Below are 20,520 nucleotides of genomic sequence, written 5' to 3'. Positions count from 1 at the left end.
TTACCTGTTCTCCGTCTAGCTCTTCCACCTATTGCTTTCATATTTACTTACAATTGTCCTTGATGCACAGCCCACTAGACTATTACATTTTACCTTCATCAACTCATTATCCTATTGTTAGTAAATACCATGAAGTATTTCTAGAAATAAATGCATTTATTACTTTACAAAAGGGTGTGATTTTCTGACATTATATTCTATTTCTGCTTCTGGTTTACCAACAACAGATCAGTCACCTTCATACGGCCATATACTAGAGCTGCACGATTCTGGCCAAAATGAGAATCACAATTTTTTTTTTGCTTAGAAAAAAAAGAAGATTACGATTCTCGCAACGTAAAATCTTTCACATTATACAAAAAAAAAAATGGGCTAACTTTACGTTTTTTTTTTTGTTTTTTTTTTTTTAATTTATTAAGAGGAATTTTTTTTTTTTCAATTGCATTTGAAAGACCGCTGCGCAAATGCAGTGTGACATAAAATATTGCAACAACCATTTTATTCTCTAGGTTGTTTACTAAAAAAAAAAAAAAAAAAAAAATTAATATATAATATATATATATATATATATATATATATATATATATATATATATATATATATATATATATACTAGATTTTTGATTTTATTTTTTATTTGCTTGTCTTTCGGCAAATATCTCCTAAACCATGTAGGTTTAGGAGATATTTCTTGGACCTACAGGTAAGCCTTAATCTACGATCTAGTTTACAGCCACTTTAAGCACATATACAGGTGTATGGCATTTAGAAGCATAGGAGCATAAACAAATTTTACTGGCCAGAATATTCATTTATTATTATTTAGGCGTGTACGCACATAAATTATGCTCAGAAGCTCTTTTTAAAACACAGCTTTGGGGCCTTTATTTCCTAAAAACTGCTCAAAAAAATATGGATCTAAACGTCTAAGGTGCGTGGCCATAAACCATTGAACTTTGTTTAACGGCCTTAAAAAACAAAAAACGGCGGATGCCTGTAAAAATAGGATTTTTATAACAGCTTACCTGTAAAATCCTTTTCTTTGATGTACATCAGGGGCAACTGAAGGGGGGAAGACACAACAAAAAAGCAGGAGGCCAGAGGACTCATACTGCAGCCTGCAGTCTACTGTGCCCAAAGACAATATCCTCATGACCTTTAATATTGATTTGATAAAATCTGATAAATGTATGAACCGAAGACCAAGTTGCGGTCTTACAGATCTGAGCCATAGAGGCCTGATGATGCACCACCCAAGAGGCACTAATCGCTCTGGATGAGTGTTCTCTTAATATGAGAAGGAAGAATTTTCTTCTTTAAGCTGAAGCTTAAATAATCACTTGACAAATCCATTTGGAAAATAGTGGATCTTGACGCTGCCTGTCCACATCTTGGACCCTCTGTCAGTAGAAACAAAACCTGTGTTTTGCAAACCTGAGCAGTCGCCTTAAAATAGACTCTGATAGCCCTTACTACATCAAGAGAATGCAGTGCCTTCTCTTCCCTAGATTAATGCTCTGGGGAGAAAGAAGGAAGAATATCTTGGTTTAAATGAAAACCCGTTACCACTTTTGGTAGGAATTCAGGATGAGGACATAAAACCACCTCATCCTTATGCCTGAAGAAATATGGTTCTTACAAGACAGAACCGCTAGTTCCGATAATCTTCTAGCAGAAGCAATGGCAACCAGAAAAGATTATCTTTCTTGTCAAAGAATCAATGAAATTTCTCGTAAAGATTCAAACGGCTGATTCAGCAAAGCCGATAAGACCAATTTAAAATCCCAAGGATTTAGAGGTGCCTAGATAGGGGGAATAAACCGTGTTATCCCCTGAATAAGTTACACTAGGAGTGTGAAGCAAGAGGCCATAGGAAAAACACTGACAAGGCCGGGATCTGGCTCTTGATAGTCAAGGTCAGCTTAATTTCAGATCCCATATGCAGGAACTCAGGAATCCTGCCTATGACATACTTCCTGGGGTGCCAACCCCTGGATCCACACCAAGAAACATATGCCTTCCAGACTCTAAAGCAAGTGATTCTGGAAGCCGGCTTCCTGGCATTAATCAAAGTAGACACTACCAAAGGAGATCATCCACAATCTTTTATAGAGTGGCATTCAACAATCAGACCTGTTAAATTTTTCGTCCGTAAGGTAGGATGAAATACCAGACCTTGTGCAAGAAGGTCTGGCTATAATGGCAGAGTCCGAAGGATTCCTACTGCCATCTTTATGATCTCAGTAAATTTTCTGGGACCCGCTGGGGCCACCAGAATCACCTCCTTTCGTTCCTGCTTATTCCTGCGGAGAAGGCGCGGAAGTAGCAGAACTGGAGGAAACAAATAGATCAGCGAAAACTGATGTGTCTGTTCCGCCTGCTAGCGGACCCCTTGTTCTCGACATAAAGTTAATGAATCTGGACGCAAATAGGTCCATGTCCGGAATACCCCATCTTCTGACATATCGCAAGGAAGATGTCGGGGTGAAGAGATCATTCTCCCAGAAATAATTGTTGGCGACTGAAAAATGAGAATTGCCGATAGGCAAGGAGTGTTGTATTCTGCTCAAGCTAGAACATTATTCACCTCTTTTTGGGCTGCACGACGACCTCTCGTGCCCCCCTGGTGATAGATGCAAGCCACTGCCGTGGCCTTGTCAGACTGAATCCTGTTAGGACAGTCCCTTAGCCTGACTGCCAAGATTCTAGGGCCAGACGTACTGCCTGAAACTTCCAGAAAAGTTGATAGGCAAGGTCCTCTAACCTGGACCATCTCCCCTGGACAGAATCTTCTTCCAGGGCCACTCCCCAGCCTAGAAGGCTGACATCTGTTATTAACACCTTGCAGGATGAAGATTTTCCCTTTTGATTGATAACAACCACCAATTTAGGCTCTGACTATGTCCGAAACCAAGTGTATTGGAAACAAACAAGCCCTGAATTTTTTTTCCAGACTGACAGGATGGTGTCTTGAAGCAGTCTTTGAGTAAAACTGCGCATAAAGGACAGCCTTGAAGGAGGCCACCATTTCAACTAAAAATTTCCTGCAAAGCCGAATGAAGAAACTTTCCTTTGTTTTGATAAGTTGAATTAGTCCTACAATGGAACTGATTCTTGTCTGGGGTAAGAATACCTTATTCTCTATGGTATCTCTAGCCAGCCCCCAAGTACTGTAATCTCCTTGATGGTTTTAAGGAGAATCTTCCTAGGTTGAGATTCCAACCTAGAGATTTCAGATAATTACGGCTGAGATCAGACTCTGGTTTTAGACCTGAGACTGAATGATCTATTAAAAATAGATCTTCTAATAGGCTAGGACCACTATGCCTTGAGCCCTTAACCTGGCTAAAGGATGTGCCAGAATCTTTCAGAACACTTGTGGTGCTGTGGCTAAGCCGAATGGCAGGGCCACAACCGAAAAAATTTGGCACATGGAGATATGCAACTCCCTTCCTTGCAGGATGGACACAGCTGATCGAATTATGAAAGGATCGGATGTTTAAGTGCCAATTCAGATCTTCAAGATCTAGAATGGGTCTTAGCTCTCTGTTTGGTTCTGGAACCTTAAAAGGTTTAAGCGAAAACCCCCTGTTCCACTAAGGGAATCTCTGATATCACCAACTGGGATAACAGCTGATCCAGAGGCCAGAAAGAGAGACTTCTTTTTTCTCTGGATCCTTAGGAACATTCTCAGAGGAGATGGAAACTCTTGCATAAAGACTGCCCCATCAGCAATCCAAGGACCCCACAGGCAGCACCCAAACAGGGACCCAAACCCTGCACCCTCAGATCAAAAGCTATCTGTGCCATCGGGGCTCTCGGAACTCTAGTCGTAACCTAGAGAAAAAAATTGCAGCAATCCCTCTGCTCTTGACATTGTTCCTGCCAGATTTTGAGAATCGCAGAACCTTTCCCCTCACCCAAACAAGTGGGGGTGCTCCTTCGTGAGAAGGGTTTAGCATTCTGCTTTGTGGGCTTTCTGCCCCCAAGATCTTGGTGCTGCCCTTGGGGACTTTCCCTTGAACCTGACGATTGAGACCGTCGAGACTGCCTAGAGACAGATGCCCCAGGCATAGGAGAGGCAGCACGATAAAAGGAGAAATGTTTGAACCTCCTTTTTACTGGTAAAGAGAGTTTTACCCTTTTGGATGTACTTATCCACTCTAAATAGCCGTACCCCAGGAAGGGAAACAAACTGGCTAAGAGCTTTCACGTTGCGTCAGCTGATTAATATTTGAGCCACAGAACTCTGCGAGAATGCACTAGTCCAAGCATAAGCCATAAGGCTTAAACAATAGTGTCTTTCATAGCATCTACTGTGAGACATAGTGTGTCAGATACACCAGCCCATTGCTGGGCCTGCTGATCAGGCAGAATCTCAGGTATCTCCACAAACTGTTCCTTAACCCTTTGAAGTCCACATTTTTCAATGAGTTAGCGTGACTCAAAATATGCTCCACCAAAATGGTGGAGCAGACGTTAAAGGGTTAAAGGACTGAGATACACCAATTGCAGAAAGGACTGCAAAAGACATCTTGTCTTTAAAAGGAAGTTACAACTTTAATTTGCTGGATCCTTTAACATCAGTGCATTATCCACTGGACATGTGAGACTCTGCTCACTGAGGTGATTGCAGCATCAATTGCTGGAACCCACCATTCTTCATAGAAATGTTCCCATTCAGAATACATAAGCTATGCATGAATAGGAAAAAACATCACCAGGTGGGGGAGGTTCAAATGAACCTAATTAGAGGTAGATGCCTCAAGAGCTTGTACTGCAGGCAACAAAATGGTTAAGCGAGGGAGTAGACAAACACGGTAGGCTCGGAGACCTTATAGGAAGCCTTCGAGAAACAGGGAACTCTCAGGTTATCCCACAATCCTGGACCTGCGACAGAACCCTGCCAGTAAAACTTTATGGCCTCACTACCAAAAAGCACTGGATCCCAGGGCCCAGCTCTCTAAAGAGAAGCATTCGCAAGCAAAACCTTGTTTCTTCGGACATGAGGCCCGGGGACCATTCATTTAGCCCATGAAAAGACATCAGACCAGATCCGGTCAGCATGGCTAGCCCTCATCAAGGATTACTACCCGTGGAGCTCAGCACAGCACATCTTTACTCGTGACCAACACCTTAGACACTGGTGAAAAAACTGAGGACTCCCAGTAATGGGAGGGGTTATATAGGGAAGTACACGTCTTTAGGGACGTGCCAGTGTCCAGCACCTGTTAGTTCGATATAACCCACATAGTAATTACTATGGCTCTGTGTCCCCTGATGTAAGAAAATATATATTTTTTTTTGAATACCCACATGCATGAGGCCTTAGTCTGTCATGGTAGAATTTGTTAACGGCTAGTGATTGACTGAATAAATATATCTGTACACGTGTTTGAGAACTGCTCGTAATTCAGTTCAATTAAATGGTCATTTTTTATAGGCTTTCATAACTGCTAGATCGTATTTTTGATCAATTTTCCAGCCGGTTGCAAAGTGCAGAAATATACTGTGTGTGTTGTATCATGACAATTTAATCAATGATAAATCTCGTATTTGAGATTGCTTATACCCAAATTAACCACAAATCACTATGTTAATGGCTGCCTTAACCACTTCAATGCAGGGCACTCCCCCCCCCCCCTTCCTGCCCAGGCCAAATTTTCAACTTTCAGCGCTGTCATACTTTGAATGACAATTGCAGTGCTGTCGCCAAACAGAATTTTTATCATTTTTGTTCCCAGAAATAGAGCTTTCTTTTGGCGATATTTTATCACCACTGGGGTTTTTATTTTTTGCTAAACAAATAGAAAAAGACCAAAAATTTAGAATAAAAATATTTTATTAATTTCAGTTATGACATTTTGTAAATAAGTAATTTTTCTCCTTCAATGATGGGCGCTGATAAGGCTGCACTGACAGGCACCGATAAGGCGGTACTGATGAAGTGGCACTAATGGGCGCTGATAAGTGGCACTGATCGTCATTGATAGGAGGCACTGAAAGGCCGCACTGCTGGGCACTGATGGGTGGCACTGATAGGCAGAACTGATGAAGAGGCACTGGCATGCATTACTGGTGGGCACTGATTGGAACCTCAAATGAGCATTGATTGGCATACCTGGTGGTCCTAGGTGGGCATCTCTAGTAGGCATCCCTGATGGCCTGCACTGATAATCAGCGTGGACCCCACGTCAGGAAAGCAGCCAATCGGCTCTCCTCTACTCACATTTATTTTTATTTTTTTAAATCAACATCAGGAACAGTACTAACATGAATGATGAGTATCCCGTGAGGATGTGGCTGCTCTGTTCCTTGAAAGCTTCATTCCTCTACTCCCTATATACCCTTGTAGTTGTGATATTCTAATACTGCTGGGGTTAATACAAGATGTTCCACCCATCACAGGCACTTGTCAAAAGTGCAGACTATGCCCACCCTTTCTGTTCTTTGAGACCATGGGACTCAGCGTATGCTCCTCCCAACAGGAAGTTCAGGGAAGCTGTGCTGATGAACCTAGAACCAGCGATAGTGAAAAAGAAGAAACTGTAGGTGTTTTTGGCCAAATATCCTGCACACTAAGTAGTAGAGAATGTTTACCAGGCAACCTGGCATGCAGTCATAAAAAAAAACTAGAATGTCTAATACTAGTTAAATGCTGAGCAATATTGTTATTGTTCAGAGAGATTTCCCAGCATGTTGGAAATTTAGTGTCCGCTGGCCAAACTATCTTTCTTCTGTCAGTGAAAGGAGGTACGGTCTTCCCCATCCCCCATCCATTTACTAAGTTTCAGGAGGAACAGCAGTAGGCTTTGCGGATACAAAGTACAGTATTTTGTAATTCAGGGAGACATACAGTGCCTTGAAAAAGTATTCATGCCCCTTGAAATTTTACACATTTTGTCAAGTTACATGTGATAGACCAACACAAAATGGCAAATAATTGAAAAGAAGAAGGAAAAGCTTCTCCAGAGTTACCATGGGTCTCTTGGCTGCTTCTCTGATTAATGCTCTCCTTGCCCGGGCTGTCAGTTTAGGTGTCAGTTTAGGTCGAAAGGATAATGACCAGAGGAGCAGTAAAGGGAAGAAATTTATAGGAAACAACTGTGCAGCTGGGAAGAATCCAGTGAGAGTAGAGTAGAGAGTAAGGAGTAAGGTAGGTATTGCCGCTTTTTCTGATCTCCTAGTCCAGGGGGTAGGCAACATTGGCACTCCAGATGAGGTGAACCTTCAATTCCTATAGGAGAGGGTATGGCTTCCTCAGGTAGAAGCATGATGGAATCTGTAGTTTCATCACAGCTGGAGGGTCGGGGTTGTCCAGCCCTATTCCAGTCTATATGACCATTTAACCCTCACAGTGCAGGGGGAACCTGCAAAGATGATTTTCTTCTGCTGCCCAGTGGGCTTTAAACAGACAGGTGAACCTTTCAGATGATAAGACAAACTAAAAACAGTATTCAGAGACTACACAAACCATATTACACCAAAAAAAACTCATCTACAAGACACACCGGAAGTCATCATGCCCACTGCACACCAAAGAAGTATCAAGCTTGTCAAGGCAACCAGTGTGGTGTGCTCCCATATGGCCTACTGGCTGGTACCAAATCATGCTTTAATGGGGTTTAGTGCTTTTAAAACTGTATGCGCAGTGGTAAGAGCGGGCATTCTCCCAGATGTGTGGGCTAGCTGCAGTGACTGGGGACCAGCAAAGCACTGAAGTCTAAAAGACACAGGCTACTAGAAAATGTAATTTTTGGCCTACTCTAATATTCCTGACTTGGCGTATATAAGGAACAAAGGATGAGTAGACAGGTAAATGATATGATGCTGCTGCTTTCAGTGAATTGGACACTGGCAAAATAAGTAAAGACACAGCCCAGTGCAATCCCTCCCACTCCCAGCATGCATCAGCTTTTTTAGCAAGCAATAGTGGGAGTAGAGCATAAGAATAGAGGGGAGGAACCTGTGTCCCGTAACATGCGCCAAGAATATATGGAAAATTGTTGTCAGATATTTACCATCATTTTCCTTTCCTGGCCACTTGCCATGATAGCATACAACAGGTCAGCCCCACCCTTTGACCCCACGGGACTACGTAATGAGACCATAAAAAGAGAAAAGTTACCCCAGCCCAGCGTTTCATGACTAGACTCACAAAAGGTACATTCAGAGGGAATTATGTCGTCACGAGGAGTGGCCAGGAACAAGAAAGGAAACATTACAGTAAGCATCCACTAATGTTCCATATTCCTGGAACTCCTCCTGACAGCATATTACAAATAACTAGCAATATGCAAACAGGGAGACCGAAAAATAGGATAAAGGAAATAAGGAATAGGAATAAAATAGAAAAAGGCATTAGCTCCCTGCAAGAAATAGGGAATTTATGATACAAAAAAAACACATGAAACACTAGAACCTGAGGGTACACCAAATACATTGGATTTACCAAGCCATGTGGGTGTCATACATCTTGGAGAGGCTGAATCAGTGGGATGTTGTAGGGGTGAAATCAGGTGACAAAACTAGAATGCTGGGCTGGGGCTACATTAACCTTTCTGTTATCTAGTTAGGTTGTCCTGGGGGGGGTCTACGGGCAGAGCAAACTCACTGCATGCCATCATGAGGTGTACTAAGAAAAAAATAATTTCTGAATTGTACGTTACAGGAAACAGAATTAGTAATCAGGTAGATCAAGACAAGCAATTCAACTGAAAAGTTGGCAACATGGCAAACAAACGATTTTTCCTCTTTCAGAAGTTCTGTTCTCCTAGGACACTACCAAAAAAATGAGGAATGCTGGGAGTGGCAGAGGTTATATTAGGCTGTCATTGTTAAGAAAGTTAGATAAATATAGATGCTCTTCTTTTACAGGGCATGATTAATGGTGATGACAGAGTCACTGTAAACCCGACAGTGTCCAATCTCCTGAAGGCAGCACTATAACCCAATGAACCTGTATTAATAACCGCTTGCCTACAGGGCACTTTCACCCCCTTCCTGCCCAGGCCAATTTTCACATTTTGAAACACAATTGTGCAGTCATGCTACACTGTAACCATGTGAAATTTCAAATTTGTATCATTTTCTTCACACAAAAGGAGCTCTCCTTTGGTGCTATTTAATCACTGCTGGGTTTTTTATTTTTTACTTAAAAAACCAAAATTTTTTTAAAAAAAACGTTTTTCTTAGTTTCTGTCAGTAAATTTTGGAAATATGTAACTTGTCTCCTTCACAGATGTGCGCTGAGGCAGGACACATGGGTACTGATGAGGTGGCACTTGTGGGCACTGATTATGTGGCACTCATATGCTGCACTTGTGGGCTCTAGTAGATAGCACTGATATGTGTAACTGATGAGCACTGATAGGTGGCAGTGGTGGGCACTGATAGGCGGCATGGATAGGCATCACTGATAGGTGGCACTGATGGGCAGCACTGACTGGCATCACTAATGAGCACTAATGGGCTGCACTTGTGGGCACTGATTGCTGGCACTAGTGGTGCTTTATTGTAATCAGGGCACTGATGATCACTGTCGTTGATTACATGTCTCGTTTCCTGCGAGGAGATCCCGTTGATCGGCTCTCCTCGCCACACACTCTGTCAGTGTGAAACAATGAGTGGATTACCGGCATTCTGTTTACATGTGACCGGCTATGATTAGACAAACCCTGACACCTAGTTAAGGGGGCGTGCCCATGGCTCTTTACAGAGATCGGGGTCACGCTGTGTCCTAGCAACATCATATGACATTGTTCCAGAACGAGAGCCGCACCACCCCAATTAACAGTGGGCGGTCAGTGAGCAGTTAAGAAAGATAAATATAGATAATCTTCTGTCACAGGGTGTGATTAACCACTTGCTTACAGGGCACTTAAACACCTTCCTGCCCAGACCAATTTTCAGCTTTCGGTGCTCTCACAATTTGAATGACAATTACTCAGTCATGCAACACTGTACCCAAATGAATTTTTTGTCCTTTTTTTCCCACAAATAGAGCTTTCTTTTGGTGGTATTTGATCACCTCTGGGGTTTTTATTTTTTGCGCTATAAATGAAAAAAGACCGAAAATTTTGAAAAAAAACGCATATTTCTTTGTTTCTGTGACAGAATTATGCAAATTATTAATTTTTCTTCATAAATTTTGGTCACAATTTATACTGCTACATGTCTTTGGTAAAAATAACCCAAATTAGTGGATATTATTTGGTCTTTGTGAAAGTTAGAGAGTCTACAAGCTGTGGTGCGAATCGCACAAAATTGATCACATCTGATGTACTGGTGGCCTATCTCGCTTCTTGTGACCCGAACAAGTCAGGAAAGTACAAATACCCCCCAAATGACCCCTTTTTGGAAAGTAGACATTCCAAGGTATTTAGTAAGAGGTATAGTGAGCTTTTTGATGTTGTCATTTTTTTCCCACAATTCTTTGCAAAATTAAGATTTTTCATTTTTTTTTTTTTCTCCACAAAATTGTCATTGTAATAGGTTATTTCTCTCACATGGCATGTGTATACCACAAATGACACCCCCCAAAAAATTCTGCTACTCCTCCTGAGTATTACAATACCACATGTGTGGGACTTTTTCACAGCCTGACCACATAGAGAGGCCCAACATGCAGGTAGCGCCATCATGTGTTCTAGGAACATAAGTTACACATCTAACTTGTTGACTATTTATTACACTTTTGAAGCACCAGGACAATGACACGTGACACTGATGACAGATGGCACTGATACGTGGCAATGATGACAGGTGGCACTGATGACAGATGGCACTAATATGTGGCACTGATGACAGATGGCACTAATATGTGGCACTGATGACGCGTGGCACTTATACGTGGCACTGATGACACGTGGCACTAATACGTGGCACTGATGACACGTGGCACTGAAACGTGGCACCGATGACAGATGGCACTAATACGTGGCACTAATATGTGCCACCGATGACAGATGGCACTAATACATGGCACCGATGACGCGTGACACTGATGACAGATGGCACTGATAAGTGGCATTGATGACACGTGACACTGACAACAGATGCCACGTGACACTGACAGGTGGCACTGATGACAAATGGCACTGATACGTGGCACTGATGACAGATGGCACTATGTGGCACTGATGACACGTGGCACTGACGGCAGGTGGCACTGACGGCAGGTGGCACTGGGGGCAGGTGGCACTGGGGGCAGGTGGCACTGGGGTGGATGGCACTGGGGGCAGGTAGCACTGGGGTGGATGGCACTGGGGGCAGGTAGCACTGGGGTGGATGGCACTGGGGGCAGGTAGCACTGGGGTGGATGGCACTAGGGGCAGGTAGCACTGGGGTGGATGGCACTAGGGGCAGGTAGCACTGGGGTGGATGGCACTGGGGGCAGGTAGCACTGGGGTGGATGGCACTGGGGGCAGGTAGCACTGGGGTGGATGGCACTGGGGCAGATAGCACTGCTGGGGGCGGATGGCACTGCTGGGGGCGGATGGCACTGCTGGGGGCGGATGGCACTTTTTATTTCATTTTTTTAATTTTTTTTTTTTCCAGAATCAGAACGGCTGCCGCTGCAGCCGTTCATCTCTCCCCTCTCGCACTGTCTGTGCGAGGAAGGAGAGCGGCGCTGCGAGATGATCTCATATGTTTACATATGAGATCATCTCCCATTGGACACGCCGATCACGCTGTAAACGGCCGCTGTGATTGGCCGTTTACAGCGATCTGTGTTTGCCTGTCCCCGGGGGACACGGCGAACACAGAACTTCCGCGATGCGCGCCCGCGGCGGCGCGCATTGCGGAAGTAAACATCAGGCCGTCCAGGGACGACCGCCCGAACGAACGCGCCTGCTCTACGGCCGTAATTCGGCTATAGGGTGGGCGCGAGGAGGTTAATGATGATGGCGGGGTTAATTTAAACCCTTGACTTCCTTATTAATTACTTTAAATTACAGGAGCGCCAGCAGGGGACCCAAGAAGGAGGATCGGGGCTACTCTGTAAAAAAAACACTGCATAGAGCAGGTAAATAGCATGTTTGTTATTTAAAAATATTAGGCTGCTATGCAGAGTTTATGCACATTATGGCATAATCCTGCAGGGGAGGCCATTAAAAAAACAAAAAACATTATTTGTGGATTTTAATACCAAGTAGAGAAGAGCTTGGATATCTTCCAAACTCATCTCTATCTGAGCTTTATCTTTGCTCTCTTATTAAAGCCTAACTTCAGGTTTCAGTGAACTTTAAATAGTTATTTTAGATCAAGCTGGTCCGGACAAACTTTTTCCTTCACTAACAGATACAGCAACTGTCAGCATTGTATGACCTCTATGTAGCATCAGCTACATACAGTACACAGCACAGTGGTTTGACAGCAGGAAAATAATGTCAATATTCCCGTTGCACATGTTCCTGAATTTGGCTCAGAAGTAGCGGGTGCTGCTGGAGACTCAAATGCCGGATATGATCACATGCCTGATCAAGGGGTCCTGTGTGGTTATGAATCTTTGCACACTGTAATGTGATCATTCCTCCGTTGTGTGCTGCCAAATATGTATTTGACCATGCTGCCGATATTGACTGGCAACTAGATGGGAACTTCCTGTGCTGTTCCTGGAACAAAATGTAGTTAAGCACTGCTCAACCATTAAAAGAAGGCCCTGTATTTTATGAATAAATGCAAGGCTTCCTCTGATTGGCTGAGATGGAGATCATGTTGTCATCCGATGACCTCTCCATCTCAGCCAATCAGAATGGACTTATATTCATTCATAAAATTCAAAGCCTCTTATGAATGGCTGAACAGCCCAACTCAATTTTGTTCCAGGAATGGGATGGAAAGTCCCTGTATCTCTGCCAGAACATAATGCTGTATACTGTAAATAGCTGATGCTCGAGTTAGTGAAAAATCGTTTTTTGGACCAGCTTGGTCCAAACAAACTATTTAAAGTGATTGTAAATAAGGCTTGATTTAAAAAATAAAATAAAAATTAAAGTAGTGCATGGTTTTGAACAGAGCAGCGCTGATCCTTCTCTACTCAAGTCCTTTGCTGGCACCCCTGGCTCCTCCCCCGGGGAGTGCTTGCTATGAGAGCACTCATGTACACTTGCTCCTGTGCCCTGCTTTGTGTGACGGAGTGCGGCTTGGCCCTGCCCCTTGCTCACTTTTCACTGGCTGTGATTGACAGCAGTCGGAGCCAATGGTTTCCACTGCTGTCTCTTGGCCAATGAGAAGACAGAGAGCCTAGAGACCTGCTGCTCTTGTGCACACTACTGGATTGAGATGGGGCTCAGGTAAGTATAAGAGGAGGGCATGCAGAAGAGTTATTATGTTAATGCATGTAACATAAAAGGTAAAAACCTTTAGAAAAGTATAACTTTGGCTATAGGGGAGAGGGATTAGAACACCTGTCAGTGTTTATTGCTGTCAGTGCCCCTGTTCAGGAGATTCACCCTATTTTTCCTTACTATTAATCGCTGAAAGTAAAAGAAAATCCTACATTTTTGGTTGTTCCCACCACAGGCATTGGGGGGAAATCGTCCAATGTCCAACACTGGTTCTGGTGACAAGCAGGAATTCCCTCTCTTTAGAGGGACTTTCTCTCACTTCCTGTTTTGCTATGGGACAGAAAGTGAAGGGAAATCTCCCATATAAAAAAAAAAGCAGATCACCAGCAGCTGTGAGAGGGACATCAGTCCTGATCAAGGAGATTGCCCCAAGCTCATCTGTTCCCACCTGTGCCACCTAAGCAGTACACAACAGTGCTGCCCATCAGTGGTACCTATCGGTAACACTTATCAGTGGCCATTAGAGTCCTCTTATCTGTGCCCATCAGTAACATCTTACCTGTGTCAACCCAACTTCCTGGCGGGCTCTGCATGTGTTCTGTGCGAACACGCCAGAGCTCTTTCTCAACTATGAAACATGATTTTTTTTTTCCAACTTTGTTTGTTTGTTTATCAAAAAATAAAAACCCCAGCTGTGATTAAATACCAGAAAGCTCTATTTGTGTGAAATAAAATGATAAAAATGTAATTTGGGTACAGTGTTGTATGACCACGCAGTTGTCATTCAAAGTGTGTCAGCGCGGAAAGCTAAAAATTGGTGTGGGCAGGAAGGGAGGTTTAAGTGCCCAGTAGGGATGAGCTCCGGGGAGTTTGCATACATCACGTGCAGAGCCCGCCAGCCGCACATCGGGGCAATGTCTCACTGCCTGTGATTAGCGCAGTGCTGCGACGACTTCCTAGCGGGCTCTGCGTATGCGAACTCGCTGGAGCTCATCCTTAGTGCCCAGTGGGGATGAGCTCAGGCGTGTTCGCATGGAACACGTGCAGAGCCCGCCAGGAAGTCAGCGCACCGCTGCACTAATCACAGGCAGTGAGACATTGCACCGATGTGCGGTTGCAGAGATCGGGCAATGTCTCACTGCCTGTGATTAGAGCTGCGCTGACTTCCTGGCGGGCTCTGCACGTGTTCCATGCGAACACGCCTGAGCTCATCCCTAGTGCCCAGCAAGCAAGCGGTTAATATGGATTGATCATTGAATATATGTGCAGATTGTGAGCTGTAAATGTGAAGTTCTGTAAATGTGGCAGAAGCTGTTGTGCCCCAAAGCAAGGAATAATAAACATGTTCTCCTCCAGCAGCCAGCCTCTTCCTACGAGCTGTGTGTAGGCCACCAGAACTGCTCATGTCAGAGCCGGAGCATTACTCACATGGCAGAGCTGCAGGGTGCAGCAGATGGAGGGTGACATGTCATGGTTGCTCTCTTCAGGAGCCTACATATGGTATTGTTTCCATACACACTCCACACAAGTCATGTGAGAAAGCGATCACTAGAGCCGTTCCGCTTCCTGACCTGATTTTACTGCTCCCGCCGCGGTTAAGGCTCCGGGACCAGAGAGAGGGTCGGCTCCATGGTTCTGTATTGTCCCCACATCAGATCCTTGGGCTGCCTCCGCTGTCACCAAACGTTCCGCCATAGCAGTTGTGTACCCACGTGGGTGCGAAAAGACACGACGAATCGATCCCAGAAAGTGACAGCCACGTTGCTTGCCGAGCAATCGATAGAAGCAGCTGCGCCTGCAATGTGAAGTGTGCCCCGTGTGGAGCCCAGTCACCCGAGAAGATGGGAGAGCACCGGGGAGGCTTTGCCTGTCACATGGAATGTTCGGGCAAACATCTTTATTTAAAAAGCCATTTATTACATTTTTGCAATTATTAAACTTCTTATAGATGTAAATAAAGTATAACGAATTGTTTCGTTTTGGACAGAGTAGAGATCGATTGCGTCCCCTGTTGTGTTTTATTGCTGTCTGTGACCCCATTAGGGAGATTCCCCCTCTATTTCTCAGTCACCATTATCATTGAAAGTACAAGAAAATTCCAAATTGTGGGTTGTCCCAAGAAAAGTAATAGAGGGGGACCATTGGCGGCTGGTGGTTTATTTTATTTTTTTGGGGGGTGGCAGACATATCATCCCCCCCAAGTAGTTGAATGGCGTCACCCCCCCCCCCCCCCACTTACCCCATCGGTCCTCTCAGCATCACGGCTTCCACCGTGCGGCTCATCCTTCCTAGGCGTCTAATAGGATCGCCTATCCTTTCAGCCAATCGGGTGACCGGTGTCAAAACCCGCTTCCTGATTGGCCAAGAGGAGGATCAATGTTACAATAGCAACTGTTGATTTGCTGTTGTAACACACCTGGGTGGGCTTGAAGCGAACTCACAGCTCTTCCACATTGTAATCTATGCACCGGTGTCTTGAAAGGGGCCAGACGCATGGATAGGGTAGGTGGTGATGGACCGAGGGGCGGCACCCGTGTGCTCTTAATGGACGGCCCGCCCCTGATGGGGACTCTGTGGTGCCCCAAGGGGTTTCCTTAATTTGTATGGATTTTCTATCCCTTTCTATGATTCCTGTTTGGCTTTGGGGAAGGAAGTGAAGGGAAATCTTCCCAATGAGATACCGTGGGCAAATAAAAAACTGAGAGGGGTTATAAAGAACCTCTGGGAAATATTCAGAGCACTTCACTTTTTCCACATCTTGTTATGTTACAGCCTTATTCCAAAATTGATTAAATTCATTATTTTCCTCAAAAGTCTACAAACAATACAATACCCCATAATGACAAGTTGAAAGAAGTTAGTTTGAATTTTTTTGCAAATTTATTAAAAATAAAAAAAATGACATGTACACAGGTATTCACAGCCTACGCGCAATACTTTTTTGAAGCACCTTTGGTACCTATTACAGCCTCAAGTCTTTTTGAGTATGATGCTACAAGCTTGGCACACCTATTTTTGGGCAGTTTCTCCCATTATTCATTGCAGGACCCTTTCGAGCTCCATGGGGTCGGTGCACAGCCCTTTTCAGATCTCACCAGAGATTGGGTTCAAGTCTATGGCCAGTCAGGTACCCAGGGAAGTTAGATAACCCTCTTGGGAAAAAGAGATGTTACTGGTGCTGGGCAGAGGATAGAAATGCTCTGCCTCGATGCCAGTGCTTCAGCTGGGGTGCGGCTATCCAGCTACATCTTTTCTACTTCAGTGCTTCAGCTGGGGGTGGGAGCTTCGCTACATTAGCCCGCCACTGGGGAGAGGGGCCCCAGCCCAGAAGTTGAGTAAGAGCTGAAGGTGCTGGGCAGAGGTCAACCATGCTCTGCCCTGATTCCAGCAATTCAGCTGGGGCTGTGAGCTCCCTTCTTTCTGCCAACCTCTTTGGAGCTAGGGAAATGCTGCATCACAGGTCACTGGGGTATGCTGTTGAGCAGTGTTGACTAATCATTTGTATACCTGTTCCAGCTTCCACTCTTGCAATATTAAAAAATAAAAATCTTTCTACAACAGTAGTCATATCTCTACCACTTGGCTGTACTTCTGAAGTTAAGATCTTCCTGGATTCTCTCAATTAATAGTCCTGGGCCATGAAAACCATAGCCCTCCATGGGAGTATCATCTTTCAGCCACGGAAGAACTTGGGTAGCGTACCAATGAAGCACTCGGTATCCTTCATTCAACATTATCTCAATGCAGACCGGACCTTCCAGTCATGTCACCCATTCCTGCTGTGCTGCACACCGAGGAAGGGCATCCTTAAGTCCCACTGGGGCCAGTACTGCTTCTCTGGGGTAGCAAGATCCTTTCCGCAATGCTCTTGCTCCAGCTGTAGGGCCTCTCTTCATAGTCTCCTGCAAATGACATCCCTCCACACCAGTATGTCCCATACAGAATCAGGTCCCCAAAACTGGAATGAGCTCTCACTGAATCCAGCACAGAAACTCCGCTTCCATCGATGTGGGGAATAGCGCCACTCTGCAGTGGTCTCCTGAAGATGTGTCCCTGTGGTAGTTTGGGACTGCTCCGAAGGGAGTAAGTCCCAAAACTACAACTTCCTCCACTCTAGAACCAGAATATAGCAAATTTACCCAAGCATTAGACAGAACCAATAGGAAAATATAAACCGCGCTGGGAAAAATAGTGAAAAGCAAACAAACTAGCAGTATAGGCAGCAGCAATAAATGCGATATAGCACTCAGCAGCAATACAGAAATAAAAAGCTGCGCCAACCCTCTAATTGATACCCAAAAATAAAATAACAAAAAATGTGAATACTTAATAAGTGAGTAATTAATACAATTATAATAATAATAATAAAAAATGTGAATGCACAATAAGTGAATAATTAATACAGTTAACGAAACACCTCAAGTGTATAAAAATAACGAAAGTGCCTAAAAAATGACACAGACAAAAGTCCAATCAAAGAAAAGTTCATAGGTGAATCCAGATACTTGACGTTAGTGTTCTTAAATAGCAGCACCACAGTGGTTCAACACTTTCCAAAAGCGCATGAAGTGCCCGTCACCATATAGTGAATGCGCTTACCGGAAAAAATATAAAATGAAGTGTTTATATATGGTCGGTAGATCACATCCAAGTTAACCTTCCTTCAGTGGGTCAGCACTCCATCTCATACCGGTACTTCATAGATAGTAATCTGTTCCGTGGTCTCAAATGAGGAAAAGTAAGTAGATAAAACACAGCATATAGGAACAATGTAAAAAGCCGGCCGGCAAACAGGAGCCCGTCCTCCTCTCCTACAACGTGGTGGCGTCACTGCGTGCCTTCCCAGACGCGTTTCGTCATACCTGACGTTGTCAATGGGGGGAACCAATTAGACAGAACCAATGTTGGAGTAAAACAAGACGCACTTTATTAACAAACAAAATAACATTTATACAGAAAAACCTTCCCCCTTGTCAGATATAGCACACATTACAAGTCTCAGGAGAAAATTACATTACATAAACAATCAAACACAGGAGAACACTGGATTTCTTCCCAGGACCTAGTAGTCTGGACTCTGGCAGTGATTAAACAAAGTGAGAGCTTACCACCTAAACCTTATTACAGCAAACAATAGTTAAAGCCAGGAAACCTGTAACAGAAAAAAAGTTTCTTAAACCCACATATGCTAGAATTTATCCCCTGCACATAACACATCATTCCAGGATAATAGTTCCACTATGCCCGGTATGCCAAGGAGTTCCAGAAACATTCCATCAAGCTCTAATTGAATGGAAAGGGTAGCTGGTATATTTCATGGCCAACCAAGTACCCAGGGAGGTAATATAAACCTCTTGTGGAAAAGGTTACATGTAACCCCAAGAGGGGGGTCTCTTTAGACCTAGGTCCATAATCAGTAGGAAGGAGGCTGGCCTCCAGGAGCCCAAGTTATGGTGGTTTCCGTGACATCACCTGAGCCCCATCACAATCCAGCTATGTGCACAGGAATCTTGCCTATCCTAGGTCACTCTCTCCTCATTGGCTCCCACTGCTCTCAATTGTATAAAAAATCCCACATTTTGGGTTGTCCACAGAACAGGAATAAAGGGGAAATTTTCCAATGGGGACAACCAAGGATTCCCTCACTTTTGAGCGATTTCCTCCCACTTCCTGTTTTGTTTCTGGGATAGGAAGTGAACAAAAATCTCCCCAATGGAGTAGGGACTTTGTGCGGCTCAATCTTGACCCTGTCTTGGTAGCAATTAAAACCAAACTGAAGGCGTGGAGCAATCTTCCCCTTTCCCTCACTGGGTGCATCAATCTTCTCAAAATGAAAGTCCTCCCTAAATTTATGTACATTTTTCGGAACTCCCCACAATGGCTGACTAAAACTTTCTTTAATTCTCTTAAGCAACTCTTCCTCTCATTTATTTGGGGGCCTAAACCGCCTAGATTCAAATACATCTCTCTGGCCAGGCCTGTGGACAGTGGGGGCTTGGCTCTCCCTGATTGCCACAATAATTTCTTGGCCACTCAGCTTGTGAACTCCCATTGGTGGTTGCAGCCAGACCTGACCAACTCTGCGGTGGTGCTGGAGGCGGCCATAGTGGAGTCTCTGGAGGCCTTGAAGGGGTTGCTATCCAGGGGACCTAAAACGCCTCACCATCTCACCCCTTCTATGCGTACCACTATGCAGGCATGGAAGGTGGGTGAGGTGCTGAGGGCACCCCAGCCAAACTCCTGGTCTCGTCACACCCCCCTGTGGCTGAACCCTAACCTATTACAGTTCAATACCATCCCGGATCCACAGGCCTGGGCCAAATACAAAATACTGACCCTTGAGCATGTTATCACCAACAGAGAGCTCACCAACTTTCACGTTTTATGCACTGCATTTAATGTGCCTGCACGGGCCCATTTTAGGTATCTTCAAATCCTCATGTATACAGGTGTCAGTTCTTAGGCCAACCAGTTAAATTGGCATACTCGGAGTTCGAATCCACCCTTCGGGTAAAAGACTTGGAGAAACCCACGTCTCAGCTCTACGGCTCCCTGCTGGTTGCTGTCGGCCTTGAGTTGTCCTCCCTCCGCAGGAACTGGGTGAGGGACATACCGGAGCTGGACAAGGACGACTGGAGGGAGATTTGGGACTTTCCCTTCTCCCCTCTGGTCTCAGCTAGGGACAAACTGGTCCAATAAAAAGTTGTGCATAGAGCTCACTACATGCCTCACAGGTTGCACCAGATGTCACAGACGCATTCTCCGACGTGCTGGAGTTGCTCATACCAACGGGAGACTTTTTCCAAATTTTTTGGGTTTTCCCAGCAATCGAACATTATTGCAAAGAAGTACTCCAGGTGATTGCTAAGGTCACTAATGCCACGTACACACGATCGGACCTTCCGGCAGACTTGGTCCGGCGGACAATCTGTCGGTCTTTGCAGCGGAGGTCCGCGGGGACTTTCCGAATGAGCAGACTTGCACACACACAAATGGACTTTCCGATGGACTAGGTCCGACGGACTTCCTAACAGACTTTTGGCGGATGTCCAACGGACTTTCCAAATGAACGGACTTGCCCACATACGGACTAAAGTCCGTTCATTTTGAATGTTACTCCAGGTACGACGGGACCAAAGAAGGAAGTCAATCTTGCCGCTTTCATCAGCGAGATTGACACCTTGCAAGCCCCGTCGCCTGGTATGGATTTTAAGGGTAACACCCTACG

The 20,520-nt window shown here is 44.6% G+C and overlaps 1 protein-coding gene across 2 annotated transcripts in view; it reads right to left on the bottom strand.

Moving 5' to 3' along the window:
• Positions 1-15,055, bottom strand: part of DPH1 (diphthamide biosynthesis 1) — a 467,476-nt gene extending 452,421 nt beyond the window's left edge. Inside the window, exon 1 of one of the 2 annotated variants that reach the window (XM_077480578.1) lies at positions 14,864-15,055. In XM_077480578.1, the coding sequence (XP_077336704.1) occupies positions 14,864-14,987 (124 nt within the window). In that variant the 5' untranslated portion in view covers positions 14,988-15,055. The remainder of the gene's footprint in view (positions 1-14,863) is intronic. The other variant, XM_077480579.1, reaches the window with a different exon arrangement.
• Between the last annotated feature and the right edge of the window lie 5,465 nt (positions 15,056-20,520).

The sequence above is a fragment of the Lithobates pipiens genome, unplaced genomic scaffold (genome assembly GCF_037356315.1).
Source record: "Lithobates pipiens isolate NorthernLeopardFrog02 unplaced genomic scaffold, aLitPip1_a1.2 Scaffold_16, whole genome shotgun sequence".
NCBI classification, from domain to species: domain Eukaryota; kingdom Metazoa; phylum Chordata; class Amphibia; order Anura; family Ranidae; genus Lithobates; species Lithobates pipiens.
Note: the sequence above shows the minus strand (reverse complement) of the source record. Positions and strands in the feature narration are given on the sequence as shown.